The 24145-nt window shown below is 46.4% G+C and overlaps 1 protein-coding gene and 1 pseudogene across 1 annotated transcript in view; both read left to right on the top strand.

Moving 5' to 3' along the window:
- Positions 1-8976: 8976 nt before the first annotated feature.
- Positions 8977-24145, top strand: part of TBC1D20 (TBC1 domain family member 20) — a 22215-nt gene continuing 7046 nt past the window's right edge. Inside the window, exons 1-3 of the mRNA XM_066236848.1 lie at positions 8977-9172; positions 15311-15496; positions 18025-18105. Coding sequence (XP_066092945.1) covers positions 9103-9172; positions 15311-15496; positions 18025-18105 — 337 coding nt within the window. The 5' untranslated portion in view covers positions 8977-9102. The remainder of the gene's footprint in view (positions 9173-15310; positions 15497-18024; positions 18106-24145) is intronic.
- On the top strand, positions 18325-19964 carry LOC136308413 (rho-related GTP-binding protein RhoN pseudogene; annotated as a pseudogene).

Raw genomic sequence — 24145 nt, 5'->3', positions numbered from 1 at the left:
TGCAGGGGGCTGCAGACAGCTGGGCCTCCTGACACGCACCAGACCTTGCAAGAAAACGAAAGTGAATGCAGAGGACTCTCAAATACCGCCCAAGAGCCTTTTAAAAGAAATAGGACTTTTTGAAACGCTACTAAAGGAGTCACTGCAGAAGCATGAGAAAAAGACCCAATTATGGGGGGAGGGCAAGGGTTTACAGAGTAACAACTTCCTTGTTGTAAATTACCTCATCTGTACACCTTGTATTGGGACACTTTATTTCTCAGCACTGCCTGTGTCTGCACTGATCAGATACAGGGACTGGAATGCCAATGTAAGACAGTTGTGTTGGCAATTACTCTGAAAGATTTCTTTTTTTAAGTATTTTTAAACTTTGTTTGAAGTGGGCTCTCCCTACCCCACCCTTTTTTTTTAAGTTTGAAGTCAGAAATCTCCCCCTCTCCTCGATTTATTGGCTGTAATTGTATTGTAATTGGTATAACTAAAAATATAACTGTGCTGGGAAGAAGTTGTGCCATGAAGGTCTTTAATTTTTTTTTTTTTAAATAAAAACATTTAAACAAATGAAATGTCCCTTCAGCCTGAGCACTATGCTTCTCCAATCGACACCGTGGGATAGATGGCTTAATTCTCATGCACTGGAATTGAAGACGGGGTGATGGAGATGTGAGATGGGATGGCGGAAGATTGGTCCAGGAGCACTGGGTCTGGGAGTTTCTGACACAGACACAGTGGAAGAGAGCCTGCTGGTGTTGCCCAGCAGGGCTGGTTTCATTCCTGCCCTTGTCACGTGTGCAGTTACTTGGCAAGTTACTTAACTTCTGAATCGGTTTCATCATCTTGTCAAATGGGACCAGCACTTCCTTGGGGTTGGATCCGAGTCAGTGTCAGGTGTTTGGCACCTGCTAGGCCCTTGATAACCCTCATTTCCTTGGCCTCCCATATGGAGGATTAGTCTTTGGTCCTGCCTTGGCTAGTAATTCATTCATGACGCCATCTCCTCTGGACCTCTCTGTGTTTTCAGTCGGGTGGGATGGGGCAAGTCATCTTCTGAGTTCCCCTTCCGCTCTGATGTTGATTTGAGAAAGTCTGAGTGGTGCTTAAGTGAAAAGGACAGTGGAGATAGCTGGTTCGCTGCAGAACAGCCCCGTGTTCCGTGAGGGCAGTAAGCCCTGTCTGTGGAAGGTCGGCCGTGGAGGTACCCCACAGCCCCGAGGCACCTTGGTGGAGTCTCGGCGCCTGGAACGGGGGTGTGCTGGTGTGTGACGGGACCACGTTCGGCAGCTGCACCTGGGAGGTGGAGCCGAGCTGACTCGCTTATTGATGCCGAATGCATGACTTCCGCAGAAGTCTGTTCTTGGATTGCTGCTTATTCTTTCTCATTTTATTATACTTTTTAAGAATTACATTCAGGATGTGTTTTCCCCAATTCCTAGTTTGTTTTAAACCTTCACTGTGTACTGTCTCACGGCACCTACATGGTATCAGTGTTGGGAGTTGAGACGTGGTTTAGATGAAAGGAACCACTGTGTGATGTCTTGTATCTGAACTACCTCCCAGGAACTTCAGTCTAACATTTATTCCCATCTTATATGTGAGAAACACAGGAAGAATAAATTGTTAAGAGCGGGCCTGCTAGAGACAGGAATGTGTTTTGCGAAACTCGATTTTCAGGGTATGCCTAGTTACTATTGCTCTAAAGTAGTAAAGAAATTGGGAATTTTCATATCCTCAGTCTTTAAATTCCATCTTGTTTCGCCTGTTTTCAAGTGTGGTTATAATTAAAACGGTCTGTTTGAGCATCTCTTTTTTGTTTGTTTGTTTTTGCAAAGACCCGACTCCGGGGACCAGGTTCAGTGAGGCAGATCCGAGCATCTCTTGAAAACTCTAGTTTTGTCATCACCGTCTAAAGAGTCCCACCAGCTCTCTGTCCTGGGATTAGCGTTGGGTTTGTTTGAGTAGTTGGTTAATCATTAGTCTTTGCCTACCTCCGTGCTAAGAATTCTTCCTCCCTTATGGCTCAGCGTTAGGGGCGGTGGCTGACCTTTGGTGGCATGTGTGCTAGAGCTATCTGCTCAGAGCTGCTTCCTGCTCGAGGAAAAAGCCAGAAGGCTTTGAAGTGAATTTGTCCCTGGTACCCTCCTTAAAATGGGTCTAAAGCCTTGATCTTAGCTGATGCTCCCCCCTCTCTAAACTATCTCCCTGCTTCCCCCACCAGCGTCACTACCACAACCCTATTGCCCTCTTAATGCCGGAGCTTTTATGGTATTAGTTTGTTGATTTACTTATTGTCTCCCCACCTGCATTTAAACTCCCTGATGACCTTGTATGTCTTCGAATCTGTGCATCATTATAAAAACTTTTTCTTTCTTTAAAGTGGGCCAGTATCCCTCGTGATTGAAGAGGACTGCATGGAGTAGCACAAGAACAATGGTTAGCACCACACCAGACGCGCAGTAGGTGCTCAGTAAATGGTGATTCCATCCTCTGTTCAGTTCCACCTGCCCCTCCCCAGTGCACATAAGTTGCTAGAAGTACTGTTGCATAGCGAGCATCCCAGAATCGTAAGAAACTTATCCTCAGGCTTGCAGCTGTAATTATAAGCCACAAGCCCCAGACTGAAAATGTTTTTTTAATGAGCTCTTGGTGAAATTATAAGTTACTAAAGGCTAAACAGTGATCCTGGCCGACTTAGTAGACCAAGATGCTAAAATACCTCTGCCTTCCACCACTTATATATAATAATATGTAATTCAGACTATTCTCCAAGTAGAACAGATGCATAGAGGCCGCCACACAATAGTCTGGTTCTGGAGCCACTCCTACTATAAATTAGCATTCTATTTTTTATAACCTTAATATGTTTCTGTGTGTGCTAAATGTAACCACTTCAGAGAAGCAAACTAGTAGGACGGCAGATGTCCTGGTTCTAATCAAAGTTCCGTCTGGCTGTGTGGTTTTGAATTGGTTGCTTAACCTCTGAATCTTCACAGTGACTTAAATTATTATTGTAAAACATGTTAGACTCGCACCAAGTTATAAAGAAGCTGTCACATACCCATGAACCACTCACTGCTCAGCTTAAGTCTGCATTAGCAATACTGTTGAAGCCCATTTGTCTTTCCCTGGTCGTACCCTCTTCCTCATTGCCCCAAAGGTCCGCATATTTTCTTCATCTATAAAATTGGGGTGTAAATACCTGTTTCATAGGATTGTTGTTCAGATTAGATGACGTGTCTGACATTGAGTTTAACTCAATGTTACCGCTCTGACTTTTTGTATTGTTGTACAAATCATATGCAGAAAAAGATGCCGCATCTATAGGGATGCTAAACACTTCTGCATTTATATCTACAATTTTATAGTGGATAAGAGTAAAGTGTCTTATTTTAGAAGAAAAAATGCATGCATTAACTATGATGGGTTTTCAACAGATGCAGGTCAAGTTTCTAATTTGCATTGCCCTGCTCCCACCCTCTTAAGATATCCCTCTGAGATTCTATCACTCTGTCTCCTCTGAATTTTTAATTTCTCTACTAAAAGCCAAATATGTTTGCACTGTTACAAAGTGCAGTCTGGATTTGCCTTTCTGTGGCCATGATCAGAAGAGACTATCATTGGCCTTACTGTAAGAAGCTCTCCCCCAGGTCCCTCCAGATGCGAGTTCACAGGGTGGCCCATCTGTCTCTCAGAGAAGTTCCCAAGGGGTTGGGTCTTTCTGAGTCGGCTTCATTCTTGCATCAGCTGCTTTGGCAGCATTTTCTTGGCTCCTCTAATGACAAATAGGAAACGCAACAGCAGCTGGCAAATGGTTTCCTGATCCTACCCTGTGAGTCAGAGTCAAACATTTGTTAAACTTATCTAGCAAGGCAGGCCCTTGCCTCTGTGTGTTGAGTTCTCGGAACTGTATGATGAACTTCTGTGAAGAAGTTCAGACAGCTCTGCTCTCCAGATCTCCTGATATTGTACCTCCCTCTGGTCCCGTGCATTGTCCCACTCTGCTCAGGGTCGTCTTCTTCACCAGGGCTTCCTTATGCATGCCCTTCTTGACTAGTCTTTCCAGAGTTCGTTTGTTTATGTAAGGCGCCCTTCAACAGACATTTTTGGTGTCCATGAGCCTAACCCTGTGCTAAACAGTAGAAGTAGAGAGAGATGAGACTCAGCCCATGGGGAAATGTGTTCTCTTCAAATACAAAAGCAGGAAACAAAATTGTGTATCTGCAATAGTTAGGTTCCCCAGGGGAAGAAATCAGATAGCCCAGTCAAAACGGTAAACAGCTATCGCACGTAGGTACCCACTACCTGCTCCGGCTATGTGAGGGTGCTAACTAAAATGACATGGTCTACTTTCAAGTAAATGGCCAGTTTCACAGAAAGATATGGAACTTCCCAGGTGGCAGAAAGGAAGACAGAATGCATTTTGAAGGTAAGTGGATGCTGAAGTCACAGAGGCCCCAAGACACCAGGCCTGTATATCGATGGGCCTTAGCGGCTAGTTTGAATGTCTCCAGGGAGATAGGAGGCAACCTGGGGGCCTTTCAAGGTAGAAACTGAAACAGTGCCTTGATCCTTGAAAAGGCTGCTTCTAGGAAAAAGGATTGGAAGGAAACAAAATATTAACTGTAGTTGCTGCTGGAGATTAAGATTACGACATGTCAGAAAAACTCAGTAAGAGGAAAGGAGTCCAGAGCTCTCGGGGAAGTGCAATGGTCAGGGAAGCCTTCCCAGAGGAGGGGCTGCTGGAGCTGGCTGGGAAGAGGCCCACCCGTACCCAGTTCAGCCTGCCAGGGCCCGCACCTGAGATAGGACTCCTGTCTCGGTTCTGCTTCCTGGACTAACTGCGTAGTGCGCTGCCAGGAGTCCCTGTCCAGGTTTCTAGTGAGGTTTTAGTGTAGATGAACATTGTGCTTTTTGCTCTCTGGCCCTTGCAACAAAAATGTTTAGCCACACACAGATCTAGGTTCAACTGATCTAAACTGGGTTCGGCCAACCAGGTCTACTTAAGGTTGAGGGTTGGTGGGCTGCATTGGGAAACTGTTGATTGGTTCCGGGTTTGCCCCAATTGGGAGCTCCATGCTGAAGTTGCAGCAGCTACCCGAAGCAGCTTGTGGTGGACTGCTGGGGCACAGGAGCCCAGGTGAAATCATACCTGCAAAGAAATAGTTCAACAAATATTGGGAATTCTCCAAAATTGAGAAGACACCATGCCATAGATCCAAGAAACTCAACACCAGGCAGGATAAATGCACACATACAACTAGGCTTACCATTATCAAAATGCTAAAACAAAATCCGACCAGGCAGCCCAGGGAATGAAGTGGCCCATCACATCCAGAGGAAGCTAAGAATTACCAGAAACTGTGCAAGCTGGAAGGCAACGCGGTGACTGGTGCTAAACGAAAAAAGAAACATGCCAACCCAGAAGCCTATACCCAGTGAAAAGAACTCAAAATGAAGAAGTGAAACCTTTCTCAGACAAACAGGCAATACATTACCAGAAGACCCACAATAAAGTAACTAAAGGAAGTTCTCCAGACAGAAATTTAGATTGACAACAAAAATTAAGAATACTGGCAATGGAATAAATGAAAAAAGTTTTTAATTACCTTCAAAAATAACTAGTTTAAAGTAGGAGGGCAGCAAATTTTCTGTAAAGGAGCAGATAAGATACTTTAGGTTTGACGGGTCATGATCTCTACTGCGACCACTCTTATGTTGCCTGTTAGACAATAGTCAAGTAAGCGTGACTATGTTTCAGTAAAATTTTGTAGACATTTAAATTTCATTTTTATGTGACACTAATCTTGCCTTTTTTTCTCCCCAATCGTTTAAAGTTGTAAAAGGCAATACAAAATCAACTGTTGGGCTGGGTTTGGCTTGCAAATAGGCCATCCTTTGCTAACCCCTGGTCTAAAGCCGAAATATTAGCCATGAATTGTGTATTTATAGCACAGGGATAAATGAATTGTAATAACCATGTGATAAAATATTGAGCAATAAAAAGAAACTTGATACCATGCCACAATATGGATTACTCTAATAATTTTGCCGATTGAAAGCCTACGTTCTGTATGGTTTTATCCATATAAAATTCTAGAAAATGCAGACTACAACCACTAAATGTAGTTAGATGGTTATCTGCATGATTCACGGGCGCGGGCAGTGGGAGGAAGGTATGATGGAGAGGAGCGGGTTTAAGAAGAAAAAGTATGACAATAGCATGAAGAATAGAAGAGAGATGGGAATCGACTGTTGTGAGGTCTTTTACTTTAAATGAAGCAGGTTATTTGAAGGCAAACTTGAAAGATGTGTGTTGTAAATCCGAGGGGAGTCTTTAAAATTAATTTCACCTCCCACGCAGCCCAGGGTTGTGGACTGGGCTCCCCTGCTGGCCGGATGGCAGAGCATGAGACCGGCCTAACCAATCCACACGGGGTGGCTGCATTGAGCGGTTCAGGCCTAGGCAGCTGACAGAATCGGCCAGTAAGCATGTCAACACTTTTCTTGGAAATGCTGGGACAGAGGATTCGAGGTATTTCACAGAGTCAGATGTAGAAAGTATGGCAAGACCCGAAGCTGTCATGATATGACCCCAAAGGCCTATTTGGGGTTGTAATTCAACAGGGTAATGGGCATGACCATCACAGTGCTGGAATCATGGGCTCGTTTCTGTTGACCCAGGAAGGCTTTTTTTTTTTACAGAGAGGGATAGATAGGTACAGACCGACAGGAACTGAGAGATGAGAAGCATCAATCATTAGTTTTTTGTTGCGACACCTTGGTTGTCCATTGATTGCTTTCTCATGTGCCTTGACCATGGGGCTACAGCAGACGGAGTAAGCCCATGCTCAATCTGGCGACCTCGGGGTCTCGAACCTGGATCCTCCATATCCCAGTTCGACGCTCTATCCACTGTGCCACCGCCTGGTTAGACCCAGGAAGGCTTTTTAAAAATTGCCACCTAGAGCTGCTTTTAAAGAGCAGTCTGAAAAATTATGAGGCAAGATGACACATTCCTGAGCATGCTGACATACAGAGCTCCGTGGTGGTGAACTGCAATTAAGACAATGCTGCCTGGGACAGGAACTGGTCCCCGTGGGACGCCTTGTTCATCTTGCTGAGTCCTTGGCAGTACCTTGACCCTCTCTTTTTCCCTGAGAACTATCCACTTTGTTTTACAGAGGATGAAAGCTGGCCCAAGCTTCATAATACACTGTTTAGCCCTAGAGTTGTGATTGTGGGGAGGGGAGTGGGGCACTTGCCCATCCCCACTGCAGGCAAGAATCCACCAGCCAGCACAGTAATAAGGGAATACATACCCCAAATTGCTTGAGTATATGACTTTCAAATTGGGCTGACAGTTCTTCAAGGCAATAGCATCTTTTGACCTCAGCTACAATTTCGAATGAAGACTAGACATGTTTTATTAAGCCCACAGTACTAATATTTCTGCATTAAGCAATCTATGCAGATACAACATTTTAAATTCTTAAATTTAAGATAATTTTGGGAAATTTAAGATAATTTTGGGAAGTCTAATGGATTCTTGTGGTACTGATTACAAGTGTGTATTTGAGTAATAGATTGACTTGTGGTTTTAAGTTGAAGGCTTATTAAATTTGTTTTGACACATTGAAAAACTCGACAAAATTTTTTAAAAAGTTAAGATTTTATTGATTTGAAAGAGAAGGGAGAGAGAGAGAGAGAAGGGGAGGAAGAGCAGGAAGCATCAAGTTATAGTAGTTGCTTCTTGCATATGCCTGGAACTGGCAAGCCCGGGATGACCTCGGCATTCCAGGTCGAGGGCTCTATCCATTGCTTCACTACAGGTCAGGCAAAAAAATTAAATTTAAAAATTAAACTCATGATTCAACAGATTTATGTTTGTTTCATTTATAATTACAGAAGGACTCAAAAGGCTTTGTTAGAAAAATGACACTTAAAAAAGGAAAGTGAATTATTAAATTTATAAATGCAATTTCAAATCTTCAAAGGAATTTAACCAAGTTTATTAATGGGGCCAAAGACGTGATTGTTAAAATTTACTAGATTTATGAATGGAATTGTGAAATTTGTCAGTTGAAATTAAGAAAACGATTTGGGGGTTTCTAAGTTTAATAAATTGATTATTTTAAAAATCAAATTAACCTCAAAGTAATTTTTTCTGCTCATGAAAGTTACTCAGAGGGCCTTTTTAAAAAGGACTTACAATGACCATGGGACTTGGATTGAACAGGATGGGCTTATGAAACCAAGTGGGGCCAGTGGTAAGCCAAGCGGGCTGGAGGTCTTGTTTGGGAGAAGAAAGGACTGCTTTGGTAGGAGTTATTCAGCAACCAGAATCGTGGGAACTTGCGGGGTGGAGCAGTTCCTGTCCACAACAGTGGGGGTGTGGCCGACGGAATGGGTGGCCAATCCGGAGAGAAAGGACTGTCATCAGAAATGAGAAAGTGATCAAAGAACTGATAGGACAAATGCTCATTTTGAATGAGTGGCCAGTTTTGTACACCTTAAAGGGGCGGGGGATGGGGCAGGACACTAGTCACATAATCGTCTGTGTGATTGGCGCCTCCTGGCGTTGTACAGTGGACAACCTGCGGAGCCATATACAAGGGTTCTGATGAAACCCTGAAAGTTGCCAAATAGGGTGACAGGAAGTAAAATCCTTAGTAAACAAAAACAGCTTCAAATGTGGACTAGTTACTAGATGCTTTGTAGTATTGTAAGCACTTTGCCAATAACTCTGAGCTCAGTACCTTTATCAGGATCACTTTACAAAAAAGAAAAATGATCCCGAACAATAGCGCCGCGCTTGACACTTCAGGCTGGACCCTCCCTGGCGCGCTCCCTGCGCTGCCCCCCCCCCCCCCCCAGGTTTAACGCGCCTGCGCGCGTGCTCGGATACCGCCGCTCGCCCCCGCGTAGCGAACGGTCACGTGTCGGCGCGGGGGCGGGGCCATTGCAGGGATGTCCACGCGCCTGCGCGCAGCCGGCGACCGAGCCGAACCTGGGGGGCGGTGCGGGCGCTGGTCCGCGGCAGCGGCCGCGTCTTCTCCCCGCTCCGCCACCAGCCGGGGCTCGGGTCCCGTCCCGGGCCCCCGGAACATGGCCTCCCGGAGTGCGCAGGGCGACGGCCCCACCTCCAGTCGCTGGGACGGCGGCGCGGAGAAGGCAGGTACGGAGACCAGCCGGGGCGTCTCGGGGTGGCCTGCGAAGGCGGCCTGAGGGACAGGGGCGACCCTAGGAGCTTGGGGACAGCTGTCGGCGGAGCGGCCCCGGCGCAGGCGGCGCCCGGCGGGCCGTGTGGGGCGCGCACAGGGCGGCGGGTCGGGACGACTCGGGAGGAAGAGGCACCCGGGGAGGTGCCGGGGGGACCAGTGGAGCCGCGGTGGCGGAGCCCGCGTCCCCGGGCGGGAAAGGACGGGGCGGGGACGCTGCGCCCCGGCCCGGCCCGTCCCGGCCCGTCCCGTCTGCAGAGGGAAAACCGGGCCCCTGAGAACCGAGGCCGAGCCTCGGCCCCGGCCTGAGACTGTCCCGCCACGTCCGCAGACGCGCGGTGCCGCCGCCCGCGCTGTCGGGCAGATGCCCACACTTCATTCATCTGCCGCCGTCTCTGTTTACCTGGGGTGCGTGACCACCCAGTGCTTTTAATTACTGTGAAATGCAAGCCTTGTAAAGCGTACGGCTCAGTGGTTCTTAGCACTTCCGGGGGGTTGTGCAAGCACCACCATTGTCTCACCCCGGCACATTAATACTCAAAAAAGAGAGCCCGTCACTTCCCCTTCCCCACTCTCCGCAGCTCCTCGCAAGACTCTAACCTACTTTGTGTCTCCGTCCTGGCCCGCCTGTTTTAATGTTATTCAATGATATAAAAAGCGATTTAAACATTTTTTATACTGTTGCATCCTAAGCAATTATTTCTATGAAACCATGGTTTCGTTGTGCACTTTTCGAATGTGTTTTACATCTACAGTACTTAAGACATGACAGTTAGAATTGTTGATGTTTCATACTCTGTACCAAATCAAATCATTTCTTTTTCCTCTGGGGAAGACTCAAGTAGCTTTCGCATGTTCCCATCCTGTAATGTATGGAGTGTCGTAGTAGAACCAATTGACATGTTTTCAAACCACATGTTTTGAGGAAATACACGGTCCCCACGTCCTGTTGCTTTGGGCTCAGTTTCCGTTATCTTGCTTTTCTTTCATTCTAGTCCTGGGTGGCCGTGGAGCTCACTCACCGTGTTACTTCCCTGGGCCCTTCGGCCTTGTAACCCTTTGCTGGTGTTTGTATGACATCTGTCCTGGCACAATAAGTCAGTGCCCCAAGTGGTATGAGTCTAGTGGCCTGTTGTAGCACAACCGTGCCTCGGGTTTGAGACTTGACCTCCCATTTCTTTGGTTTTTCTTCTCTAGTTGAAAGGAGTTACTTAAAAGTATTTGGGGAGGTGGGTGGTTTGTTCTTGTATGGTTTTAATCCTATTGGACAATTGACAAAGTTACTAATAACACTAGAGGTTCTCCTTTGTAGAGTTTGTGATCAGATTGGTTTACTCTCTAGAATATTTTTTCTTCATTGTCGGGGTAAAGCAGTGTTTTAATAGGAACTTCACTCAGAAAAAGGTATAGTTTTCCTCTCCCACTGTCTCCCCCAGTACAGATGTGCAGTTCAAGCATAAAATTTTGAGTTAATTTTCAGTATCAACATCAGATGTTCAAGGTTGAGTGGTATTTGTCTGAGGGGCGCTTGCTTTCTCTGTTCCATTGTTTTGATTAAGGCTATATAGCATTGCTTAGTTTGGGTTTAACTTCTATTTAAAGACTACAAAGCTTTCTTGACACGTGAGCTTAAACCAAATAAGTATGGAAGTTTTTGCTCTCACATAAGATGATATTAAGTATGTAGATCTTTCCCCTGATATGAATCACTAATTTATATATATATATCTTGCTGATACGGGACAACTTTTAGAGGAAGCATAGCTAGCGTTCATCTTTAATCATTATCTTTGCCCTGTAGATACGGTCCCTCAAGTCGGGTGCTTTTGGAGATAGCTGTGGCTCTGAGGAGGCAGAGCTCTTTGCCCGGGTTCTGTAGCCAGGATTGGCAAAGGTTTGAGACAGGAGCGGTTTTGACCATCTTTAGCTGAACTCTTGAGAACTGCTGCTTCAGTGCCCTGTATTAAAATGATCATTTAATGGGGAGCAGGCCAAGGAGTGCCTGTGTCATTTTTTTTTTTTTCCTGTGTCCACTGAGTTGCTTTTCAGGCACCAGGGATTTATTTATAGTAGTGTCTTATATTTTGCAGCCAGCTGTAGGATAATCACTTCATTCTGTCATGGTTGTCATAGCCAAGACCTCTTCCTGTAAAGGAATTTGGAAGGGATCGACTTTGGAATATGTAAATAAATACATCTCTCTTATAAGTGGGGCAAGAAGGAATCGGAGAAGAGGGGATTCAAGGGAATCGGGATTATGGATACACTACCTCCTGATGAAATGTGGGCTTTTATGCCAAGCCCACGTATTCACACACTCTCAGCAAGTAGGTTAATGATTTTTAAATGTCAGCTTACCTCAGGCAGCTTTCATATTACTATTTAAGTGGTCTTAATTTATGATGTGTGGCAAATATGAAGAATCTCTAAGTAAAAAAAAAAAAAATGCAGGCTATCTAGGACTTTATATTCTTTTTTAGAAACTAATTCGATTCCTGCTCATATTTTGTCTCAGTCTATGCTATACAAAAACTCTTCTCTGTGTCCTGTGTGTCTGCGATCCCTCTTGGAAAACATACAGATTTCTCTTCCAAAGGGTAGCCCTTTAACCCGAATAAAAATCCCTCTCTGTCTTTCCTTGAAAGTAGGCTAAAACCTGGACTCCTCACAGGATATAACCCGCCCCGACTCTTCCGTAAGCCACATTTCCTGCAGCCCTTCCAGCTCTGTCCTCTCCCTCTCCCTAATCTGCCAGCGTTACAGAATGACCTGTGTTTTCTGGACATAATGCTTCCTTCATGTGACCAAGTCTTTGTACGCATTCTTTCTTCTCTCTGGAATGCTCTCCCTTTAACGACTCTTCCATGTGCAAAGTTTTCCTTTTTAAGTTTTTTATTACTTTTTTTTTAAGTTAACTTGAGAGAGAGAGATCAGTTTGTTCCACCTATTTATGCATTCAGTGGTTTTGATTCTTGTATGTGCCCTGACTGGGGATTGAACCCTCAACTTTGGTGTATTAGAATGACACTCTAACCAATTGAGCTACCCTGCCAGGGCATGGATTTTCATAATTTTTCATGATTCTGTGATAGCATGTATAATAATTGTTTGTGTCCCTCCCTACTGTGAGCCTCTCAAGAGTTGGGAGGCAGTCAAGTCAATCTTTTTACTAGCAGTATAGTGCTTATTACAATTAGATATTCATTAAATGATGAACTGATAAGTGAATGGATAGATTTAGGTGCCGTGCTGACAGAGGAAGTTGGAACTTAATTTTTATGATTTTTAGGTAGAGTAACCATTTAATTTAGCATCCAAACTGGGACATTTTTGAAAGTACAGTTGGCAGGAGGGATTTGCTATGAACAATTATGCCAAGATTATGGGCGTGAACCAGGAATCTCTCAGACAAACTGAAAGAGGTTGTCACCCTACTAGGTTAACAGGGAAAATAATACTCCAGCCAGGAGAGTAAGTTTACCTAGGTGAAAAGTCACCTGTGCTCTGTTCCTGCCTGCATCTCCAGTGGCATGCTACTCCAAACCAGTTATTTATCTGTCACAGGTCTCGTAAGTAGGTAACCAGGACCATTAGTACCAACTTTCATATGTGGTTAATAATATGCAGATTTGTTCATGGAAACAATTTGCAGACTGTTCCCTCAGAATAGAAAATTACTGAGGAAAGCTGCTTAGTGTCCCTTCTAAACCTAATGTACCTTCCGATGTCAGTCTTTGCTAAAGCCTAACCTACCTTCTAGTGTTACCTGCCACCTTACGTAACTCCGGTGACTTGCACCTAGGGTGTGCTGCGGGACTGTGCTTAGTGAGCCTGTGTACTGTTAAATGAAAGGGCCTGTGTTTCCTGTCTCCGAGCCTCTTCTCTTCTTCCCTCTCCCTCTTCCCAGGCTCTTAAAATCCTTTTTTCTTTTTATTTATTTATTTTATTAATTTTAATGCAGTGACATTGATAAGTCAGGGTACATATGTTCAGAGAAAACATCTCCAGATTATTTTGACATTTGATTATGTTGCATACCCCTCACCCAAAGTCAAATTGTCTTCCGTCACCTTCTATCTGGTTTTCTTTGTGCCCCCCCCCCCCCGTTACCATCACATTCTTATCCATGTCTCTGAGTCTCATTTTTATGTCCCATCTATGTATGGATTCATATAGTTCTTAGTTTTTTCTGATTTACTTATTTCACTCCGTTATCAAGGTCCATCCATGTTACTATAAATGATCCGATGTCATCATTTCTTATGGCTGAGTAGTATTCCATAGCATATATGTACCAAAGCTTTTTAATCCACTCATCCACTGACGGACACTTGGGCTGTACCCCATGTTTATGGCAGCATTGTTCACAATAGCGAAGATCTGGAAACAGCCCAAGTGTCCTTTTTCCTTTTTAAACGATAGTCTTCAGTAACGCCTTCTCAGAGCAGTCGGACTCACGGCGCTCCGAGCTCTTGGAGTCGCACATACCTTTCTTTGGTAATTGCACTGCACTGCTTTGTGACGGCTCTTTTATGGTGTCTTGTTTGACTTTTCTTGTGTTTGCCCTTCCTAAAATTAGACATTCTGCATGAAAACTCTTACGAGCCTATTACTCCATTATTTTATTTATTTATTTATTTTTTTACAGAGACAGAGAGAGAGAGTCAGAGAGAGGGATAGACAGGGACAGACAGACAGGAACGGAGAGAGATGAGAAGCATCAATCATCAGTTTCTCATTGCGCATTGCAAGACCTTAGTTGTTCATTGATTGCTTTCTCATATGTGCCTTGACCACGGGCCTTCAGCAGACCAAGTAACCCCTTGCTCGAGCCAGCGACCTTGGGCTCAAGCTGGTGAGCTTTTGCTCAAACCAGATGAGCCCGCGCTCAAGCTGGCGACCTCGGGGTCTCAAACCTGGGTCCTCCGCATCCCAGTCCAACGCTCTATCCACTGCGCCACCGCCTGGTCAGGCTCCATTATTTTAAATAGAAAAATTATCACATGATAAATAAACATCCATCACAAATTCTCAACCAATTTCCTAAAAAGTAATTTAAACACAGTAAAATGCCTGTGTATAAATAAACTATCACATAAGGGTGTCAGATGCTTAAAACATTACTCCCTGATCACATCAATTACTGTGCTGGTTAAGAAACAGTTCTTTTGTGTGTAGTATCAGGCCTCTCTTACCACCCACACTGGAGGCCCAAGTATACCCTTTGACATTCTGATTTTGAAGTCTTTTATTATTTTTTTTTACAGGGAGAGAGAGATAGGGACAGACAGACAGGAATGGAGAGAGATGAGAAGCATCAATCATCAGTTTCTCGTTGCGACACCTTAGTTGTTCATTGATTGCTTTCTCATATGTGCCTTGACCGCAGGCCTTCAGCATACCGAGTGACCCCTTGCTTGAGCCAGCAACTTTGGATCCAACCAAGCTGGTGAGCTTTTTGCTCAAGCCAGATGAGCTCACGCTCAAGCTGGCAACCTTGGGGTCTCGAACCTGGGTCCTCCGCATCCCAGGCTGATGCTCTATCCACTGTGCCACTGCCTGGTCAGGCGACATTCTGATTTTGAAGATATTTCTGTAATTCTTCTGTTTTACCAGTAATGGAAACTTTTGTGGTTTTATTTAAAAATGTAGTATAGAATATTGGTGGCCTACATATATATTTTTTCTTTATAAACAACAGAAAAAATAATATTAAGAGACATGAATACTCTGAAACTTAGTATTAAGCTTCAGTGTTCAGTTTTAAGAAAGAACAGGCATTCTACCAGGAAAACATTAACAGTAACTGTTGGATATGCCTGAATTTACTGAGCATTTGTTATCATTGTAATTCCTTGCTGGTTTCTTACATGATATATATATATATATATATATATATATATATATATATATATATATATATATATATATATCTCCTTAGTGTTTTGCACATTATGTGCTCATTAAGTATCTGTAGGTTAGCTTTAAATATACCTGCCTGTACCTTAGACCAAATAAGGAGTTTCGGCCCTGAACAGAAAATGTACACATGCTGAGTATGTGCCTAATGACTCCCAACTCCCCCTTGTTTTCAGTGTTTAACGACAAAAGGATAAAGAAAGTGGCTGAAATAAACGAGGCTCTGAACAGTGACCCCGCGGATGTGGCTACCCTTAGACGCATGGCTATTAGTGAAGGCGGGCTCCTGACTGATGAGATCAGACAAAAAGTGTGGCCCAAGCTCCTCAATGTCGACGCCAATGACCCGCCTCCCATCTCAGGTAAGGGGGGCGGGCGGTGCTGTCAGGAGAGCTTACTTAGGAAGCCAGGAAAAAGAATTCCAGGACCTTGATTGTAATGCTAATGTCAAACCGAGCAGAGGTGAGTAAATCTAAAGCATCTGAGGATGTAACTGGGCCAACTGAAAACAAGGCCAAACTGATAAGTAGAATTTTATTCAAAAATGGAATGAGCTTTTATTAGGTAGGTATGTAGGGAGCTTTTATCGTCCAGGTAAGGAGTTTATTTAAAATGCACATCCCAGTCCTGCTTTTCCAGAGGCTGCTGATGAACGGGAGAGCAGCGCTCAACTTTGAGCTGAGAAAGGACACACAGGGCTTCGGGAAGGAGTCCAGGGGGCCTGGCCAGGTACGCCCAGGTCTCCGTCACCATGGAGCGTCCTCAGCATGTTCTGCATGACCGTGCTGTGGGCTCCTGAGCTGCAGGTGCGGAACCGGGAACACGCCTTCCCGGATGCCTGGTCTCGCCCTCTTCCTGACAACTTCAGAACTGTTGGTGACCTTCCCAGAAAGCCCAAGCCAGTAGTCCATTCATTCCGTCCACACCTGCACCATGAAAGGGTGATCACAATAATTTTTTTTTTAATTGAAAACCGTTTCCAGCGTGGAAAACCTTTTCCTTTCTTCCTGTTCCCTTTCCAGTGCTTTCCTTGTGCCTCTTGGTATATTCCACATGGCTCTGAGAGTGGGTGAGGCAGTTCTGGTTCCGCTGTTCTTGTGGCAGCCCGCTTCCTTCTTTCTGGGCTGCCAGAAAGGTCTCCTGGTTCTCATGTCAAATTTAGTGACTGTGCAGTCACTAAATCTCTTTTTAACCTAAAATAAAGAGAATGCATATCACAGTCTGTATTCCCTTAGACATGGGAATTGCAGGAATCTGTATTTTAACAAACACTCCACCTGATTCTGATGTAGATGGACTACAATATTGAGAAACATTTAGGCTTTAGGGAGAACTAATACCTTTAAAAAAAAACACAAAAGAGTTTTTATTGGGAAATGCTATGAATGTTTTGGATTATAGAATTCTGTACTTCTGTGAAAAGCTGTTACATAAGTAATGTGCAAGGCCTGTGCAGTGAAAGGTGCTCCTTGGAGGACAGTGCAGAACACAGGCAAAAGCACTGGAGCAGTGAACGCATTCACTCAGCAGACATCTGCTGTCTTCCCGGTGCGTGTGGCAAAGGTCTGGATGCTGGGCATTCTTGCCCTCGTTTGGCAGATATTAGTTGTGCTCCTATTGTGTGTCAAATACTAGAGATGATTAAAACAGCCTCTGCCAACGGAAGTTCACGGAGTCCTAGTGCGCCCAGGAGGTGGGAAAGCTGCCGCTTGTTACTGTCTTCGAAACTGGCCGCTTCGGAGAAGTCAGCTTTTTGTTGGAAGGAAAGGCATTGCCACGTTCACGCTCTGACTCCTGAGATGATGTTCTTTTATCAGATTCCAGATTTCCCGTACCTTTGTCAGATGGAGTCTGTGCAGGGAAGTTCTGCACAGGCTTCTCTGGTGGCTTTTGATTTTAGTTTGTGAAGGACGTGTAGACTTGTTATACAACACTCAATTTGGGTTGAGGGAAATATATACTTATTATATATATATGTCAGCTAAAGACTGCCTCCTTACTTTCACACTGTATTGGGCACAAGTACTGTCTCCTGTTTGCAGTGTCTTGGTTTTAGAATTTCTGAATCAGGAGAGGTTAGGTTCTTTTCTTTTTTTTTAAGTGACAGGAGGGGAGCTAGAGAGACGGACTCCCACATGCACCCCAACCAGGATCCACCTGACAACCCCTGGCTAGGGCCAATGCTCGAATCAGCCAAGCTATTTTTAGTGCCTGAGGCCGACGCTTGGACCAACGAGCTTTCCTCAGTGCCTGGGGCTGATGCTCGAACCATTGACTATGGGAGGGGAAGAGGGAGAAAAGGTGGAGAAAAAGGGGAAAGAGAAGCATATGGTCACTTCTCGTGTGCCCTGACCAGGTATTGAACTTGGGACGTCCATACACTGGGCTGATGCTCTATCCACTGAGCAGGCTGACCAGGGCCATTTAGGTTCTTCTTTATATGAGATTATCTTAATAACTCCTTTCTGAACAGCTGAGTGCCCCCTAGACTTTACAGATATTAGAGGTTTCAGTGTCTGGGGTTTCCATATTCATGACCTCATTTGATCCCTGCAGTAACCTGAGAAGCATATTATAGAAGGGAATATTGTCATTTTACAATGTGGACTTTGTAATCAGAGCAGTTCCCAGTGATGCCACTGGGCTGCTCCTTCCACCTTACTCTGTCTCCTCCTGGACACTGCGGTCTCTCCACTCATGGTCATCAGGACTTGTGTGACACAACATGTTTGGAACTAAACTCGGTATTCCTCTCCAAATGTATTTCGAGTCATGTTCTCTTCGGGTGAACACGGGTGTGTCCTCCAGGCCTTTGATGTCATGCCAGAGTGTCGTGCCCCTGCTCTGGCTCCCCAGACACTCCTTCAGTGAGCTCCTTTTCCTCCCACAGGGCAAGACCTGCGGCAGACGAGCAAGGACTACCAGCAGGTGCTGCTGGACGTGCGGCGGTCCCTACGGCGGTTCCCTCCCGGTGAGCAGCCCTCTCGGCCTTGGGACCTGGGTTTCCGTCCCAGTGACACTTGCTTTCTTGTGCTGACGCTCGCCGGTCCCCGTGAGTGTCTGTCCCTGCACACGGTGTGACCTCACATCTACTCCCAGTCTGCTGCGTCATTCTTTCGTTGACTCGGTCACCCTCAGACCCCCGCTGAAGGCCGGAGCCAAAAGTACTTTCCCGACCTCGAGGTGGTAAATGAAAGAGGTTTTCCCTCCCTTTCCAGAGCCACAGGAGAGACTGCGCAGGGTGGCCAGCGCCGTCGGTCTGGCCGTAGGGAGCAGCCTGGTGTGGAAGTGGTGCTAACAAGAACTGTTCAGACCGTTTGACTAGATGTATAGTGATACCTTGTATAGGCATATATTGAGGTCCTTGGACTACCAGGGAGGCCATTCCCTCCATGTTTAAAGAGTCTGTTCCTAAAATTGCCTCCCCATTCCATGAAAAGTAGAATGACCATTGTCTGCATTTCATATTGAAGGAAATTGGGCAGCAAGGCTCATCGTCCTTTGACAGCTCCGCCACTAGGGCCATGAAGAGAGACTTACTAAAAGGAACAAGATTCTCCAAACCCAGGATTTTCAACCGCAAGAATTTTTAAGAGGCTGGGGGCAAGGGCAGGGACCTCGAGGGGCAGAGTGACCGCTGCCAGATTTTGGTGCAGGGGACGCCGAGTGCGGCAGGATGGTGCCGCTGGTGTTTGCCAAGGATGCCCCCACAGGAGCAGTGTCCCCGCTGTGTCTGGGGACTGCACCGCGAGCTTAGAGATAGGCACGCGCCCCACAGTGAGCTCAGGCTGTGGGACACTTCAGGTTCCTTGTGCTGTGGTCACATCGGCCGCTGGCCCATCCTGATTCAGATGCCATGCTCATCTGCTTTGACTTCAGCCCACCAGAAACACTGGACAGTGTCCTCAGGAAGTGGCCCGGGGAAACTTGCCCAGTGCCAAGGTGGTGCTGGGTGGCTGTAAACTGCACTTGTGGAGGACCTGGCCACACCGGGAGCTGTCATGCAGCGGCTTATCTCTGTTACTCGTGAGCAGGGCACTGGCCAGGTGGGTGGGGGCTGTGTCCTGCATGTAGCACCCGTCTTCTGAGTGCGGTGTCAGGGGTGTCGCCCACTTAGCCACAGTGGCCGCCTTTGGCTGTGGCTGTAGGCAGCTGGGCCATACTGACTCATGCCATGGCCAGTGGTAGTCCGGTCCGGTCCGCTCTGCTGGCAGGACGGCTGGGCGTGGGGAGCAGAAGCCAGGGAGGGGCGGAGAGTCAGGAGGGGCAGGGAAGGGCACCGTGTCCTCCTGCCTGCACCTGTACCCTGCTTCCTGCCCTCCTGACTCAGGCTGGGACTTCAGGGCCGGCTGAGTGAGCCGTTCTAGGCAGGGGACCTGGAGGCAGAGGGTGCCACCACTGAGCACACCCTCATCCCCCTCCTGGGCGCAGGAAGGTATGGCCAGGAGCTGGGGTGGGGCAGGTCGCCTGGGACATCCACATCAGGCAGTGCCCCTGGTGTAGTCTCAGCACATGAAGGCTGCCTTCCCCCGCGCCAGCCCCTGTCTCGTCCTGCCTGCCTTCCCTACAGAAAGTGCCATTCCATGACCTTCCTTTCCTCTCCTCTCCCTCCAGCTCTGTGTTCTTTCTTACCTGCAGGCAGCGAGCACAAATCACAGAGCAAGTTGAGAAGCCCCCCACACACACGCCCACCAGCCCAGCCCCTCCCTCTCTTCCCCCAGAGTCACCAAATAAAGCCCATATCCAGGAGGGAAAAGTTATTTTAAAACAAGCACCTTCTGACTGTTTAGTCAGGGGCTCTGACCTCTTGTCCCTTATTTTGTCATGTAAAAAAATGACAACAGCCAACACAACAATATCTGTCTGATGTGAATGAATCAAAGTTATACTTTTTTTTTTTTTTGTCTGATAGGCAAAAGTGTGTTTTTTGGTGTGTGTAGAACTTGAGTAATTCGCTTATCTGTGCGGTGAGCTGAACCGGGTTGAAAACCCTGCTCTGACCCCGTGGCCACGCTCTCCTGAGTGCTGCTCTGACCCCGTGGCCGCGCTCTCCTGAGTGCTGCTCTGACCCCGTGGCCGCGCTCTCCTGAGTGCTGCTCTGGCCTGGAGTCCGTCTGTTCGAGAGCCTTCCCTCCTGCTTGCATCTCTGCTCCCTGGAGAGGTTCTTGTGATTCTCGCGTAGCCAGTGGCCTACCATCTTGGGTTTTTTTTTTAACTTTATGTACTTACATACTTATCTTTTTTATTGAGGTATATTGATATACAGCATTGTATTAGTTTCAGGCGTACAATAAAATGATTCAGTATTTGTATATATCTAACTTGGTTGTTTTTTTTTGTTTGTTTGTTTTTTTTGTTTTTGTTTTTTTTTTACAGAGGCAGAGATAGACAGGGACAGACAGACAGGACTGGAGAGAGATGAGAAGCATCAATCATTAGTTTTTCGTTGCGCGTTGCGACTTCTTAGTTGTTCATTGATTGCTTTCTCATATGTGCCTTGACCGCGGGCCTTCAGCAGACCAAGTAACCCCTCGCTGGAGCCAGCAACCCTGGGTCCAAGCTGGTGAGCTTTTTGCTCAAGCCAGATGAGCCCATGCTCAAGCTGGCGACCTTGGGGTCTCGAACCTGGGTCCTTCTGCATCCCAGTCCGATGCTCTATCCACTGCGCCACCACCTGGTCAGGCTCTAACTTGGTTTTAATGAAAACGTGCCCATGGGCCGATCTTCCTTTCCTATCCTGCTGTTCTGATTTTTTTCTTTTATATAGAGAGAGGAAAAGAAAGAGGGTGAGGTAGTAGGAAAGAGAGAGAAGCGCTAACTGGTAGTTGCTTCACTTGTTTTTCATTTAGTTTACATTAAAGTAAATGTAAATGGATTAAATGCTCCAGTCAAAAGACATGGGGGCCCTGGCCAGTTGGCTCAGTGGTAGAGCGTCAGCCTGGCGTGCAGAAGTTCCAAGTTCGAGTCCCGGCCAGGGCACACAGGAGAAGCGCCCATCTGCTTCTCCACCCCTCCCCCTCTCCTTCCTCTCTGTCTCTCTCTTCCCCTCCCGCAGCCAAGGCTCCATTGGAGCAAAGATGGCCTGGGCGCTGGAGATGGCTCCTTGGCCTCTGCCCCAGGCGCTAGAGTGGCTCTGGTCGCAACAGAGCAACAGAGCGACGCCCCGGAGGGGCAGAGCATCGCCCCTTGGTGGGCAGAGCATCGCCCCCTGGTAGGCGTGCCGGGTGGATCCCGGTCGGGCGCATGCGGGAGTCTGTCTGACTGTCTCTCCCTGTTTCCAGCTTCAGAAAAATACAAAAAAAAAAAAAAAAAAAGACATGGGTATATAGTTACTGATAAATAATCGATATGTAGTTATTACCATTTTATTCATATTTTGGGGTTTTTTTCTTCTTCCTCTTCTTAAAGAAGTTCCTTTAACATCTCATGTAATACTGGTTGGTGGTGATGAACTCCGTTAAGCTTTTTCTTGCCTGGGAAGCTCTTTTAGCTTTGATTCTAAATGACAGCCTTGTGGTTGGCTGTCTTGGCTGTAGGTCAGGGGTCCCCAAACTACAGCCTGTGGGCCGCATGCGGCCCCCTGAGGCCATTTATCCGCCCCCGCCGCACTTCCAGAAGGGGCACCTCTTTCATTGGTGGTCAGTGAGAAGAGCACAGGATGCACGCTCCTGAAGTACTGTATGTGGCGGCACCACAAAGCACATGTTGCTCATGTATAGTACTACTTCTGGTGACACGGGACGCATGCGTCACACCTCCGGAAGCGTGTCATAACATTTGTTACGGCTAGCAGTGACAAATATGGAACCCGACATTGACCATCTCATTAGCCAAAAGCAGGTCCATAGTTCCCATTGAAATACTGGTCAGTTTGTTGATTTAGATTTACTTGTTCTTTATTTTATATATTATATTTGTTCCTGTTTTGTTTTTTTACTTTAAAATAAGATATGTGCAGTGTGCATAGGGATTTGTCATAGTTATTTTTATAGTCCGACCCTCCAACGGTCTGAGGGACAGTGAACTGGCCCCCTGTGTAAAAAGTTTGGGGACCCGTGCTGTAGGTCCTTGCTTCTCATCACTTTGAGGATTTGGTGCCAGTGCCTTCTGGCCTGCGAAGTTTCTGTTGAGAAATCAGCTGACAGTCCTTTGGGAGCTCCCTTGTAGATAACTGCTTTTCTCTTGCTGCTTTTAAAACTCTTTGTCTTGTCTTTGGCATTTTAATTATGATGTGTCGTGGTGTGGGCCTTTCTGGTTGCATCTTGTTTAGGACTCTGTGCTTCCTGGACTTCCATGTCTATTTCCTTCTCCAGGTTAGGGAAGCTTTTCCTCATTATTTCTTCAAGTAGATCTTTGATCCCTTGCTTTCCGTTCTCCTGGTACACCTGTGATGTGAGTGTTGTTGTGCGGATGCCGTCCCAGAGGTCCCTTAAACCAGTGGTCCCAAGCCCCAGGCCGCGGACTGGTACCGGTCCGTGGGCCATTTGGTACCAGTCCACAGAGAAAGAATAAATAACTTACATTATTTCCGTTTTATTTATATTTAAGTCTGAACAATGTTTTATTTTTAAAAAATGACCAGATTCCCTCTGTTACATCCGTCTAAGACTCACTCTTGATGCTTGTCTCGGTCACGTGATACATTTATCCGTCCCACCCTAAAGGCCGGCCCGTGAAAATATTTTCTGACATTGAACCGGTCCGTGGCCCAGAAAAGGTTGGGGACCACTGCCTTAAACTTTCCTCCTGTTGTTGTTTTGTTTTTGTTTTTTGTTGTTGTTTTTTTAATTAAAAAAAATTTTTGCTGTTCTGATTGGATGTTTTCTGCTTGTCTTCCAAATCTCTAATTTGAGTCTCTGCTGCATCTAATCTGCTATTGATTCTATCTAATATATTCTTGATTTTCATTTTTGTAGTCTTTATTTATGACTGGTTCTTTTCTATGGTTTCTGTCTCTCAGTTGAAGTTCTCATTGAGTTAATCTGTTCTTTCATTAAGCATCCTTATAACCAGTGTTTTGAACTCTGTATCTGGTAGATTGTTTGCCTTTATTTTGTTTAGGTTTTTTCTAGCGTTTTCTCTTTTTTAGTGTTTTTTCTGTTTTTGTTGCTGTTTCCTTATTTTTGATGCCTGTGTTTCTGTGTATCTGGAGGATTTGTTCCATCTTCCAGTTTTGGAGAGTCCCCTTGTAGTACGTGTCCTGTGGGGTCCAAGGTGCAGACTCCCGGCCACCTGAGCAAGGTGTTCCAGGGCTGCTCCTTGTGTGTGCCCCTCTGTTGTAGTTGAGCCTTGACCACCTTTGGCACGTCATTGGGTGGGATTGAGCCTCCGGCCACCTGGCTGTGAGGACTGTCCCTGACTGCCACAGATGGAGCTACTGTGCAGGGCTGACCCATAGAGTGGGGTTCAGTTCAGTATGGTTCTTGTGTCTACACAGTTCACTCTTTGGGTGTGTCATTGGTGGAGGAGCCAATTGGGTGGTGCTCTAGCGTGGTCTGAAACGGGCTACTGCATTTATTGGTTCTGGGGCCTCTTGGGAGGGGCTCTGGTGCAGACCCAGGTCAGCCACTCCCTATGCCCAGCCGGGGATCACCTGGTGGGAGCTACAGAGTGATCAGTGGTGGGTAGCTAGCTGCCTAGGCTGGACTTGGAGACGCCTGAGAGAGGCTATGCTGCAAACTGAGGTCAGCTGCCACTCGTGCCAGGGGCCACTGAGCAGGAGGCACGGGCCACCTCAGGGCCAGTGGCTGCTCAGCAGGGGTTCATGGACTCGTGGGAGGTCTTAGGAAAGTGCAGCCTGGGTGAAACCAGTGGCTTGTGAGGAGAAGCTGCTGAAAGAGCTTATCACACCTCCTGCTGGCGCACAGGAGTGTGGGGTGGGGTCTCCCGTCCTGCGCTCTGGACGAGACCACCGAGTACAGATGCCCCCCACTTTTCTCCTAGGTAACTTGCTTTCCCTCTAAACCTTTTATTCCTCCTCCGGTTATGTGCTGAACTCTCCACATGGCTTC

The sequence above is a fragment of the Saccopteryx bilineata genome, chromosome 6, assembly GCF_036850765.1.
Source record: "Saccopteryx bilineata isolate mSacBil1 chromosome 6, mSacBil1_pri_phased_curated, whole genome shotgun sequence".
Taxonomy (NCBI): Eukaryota; Metazoa; Chordata; class Mammalia; order Chiroptera; family Emballonuridae; genus Saccopteryx; species Saccopteryx bilineata.
This window is presented reverse-complemented; position numbering and strand designations above follow the sequence as displayed.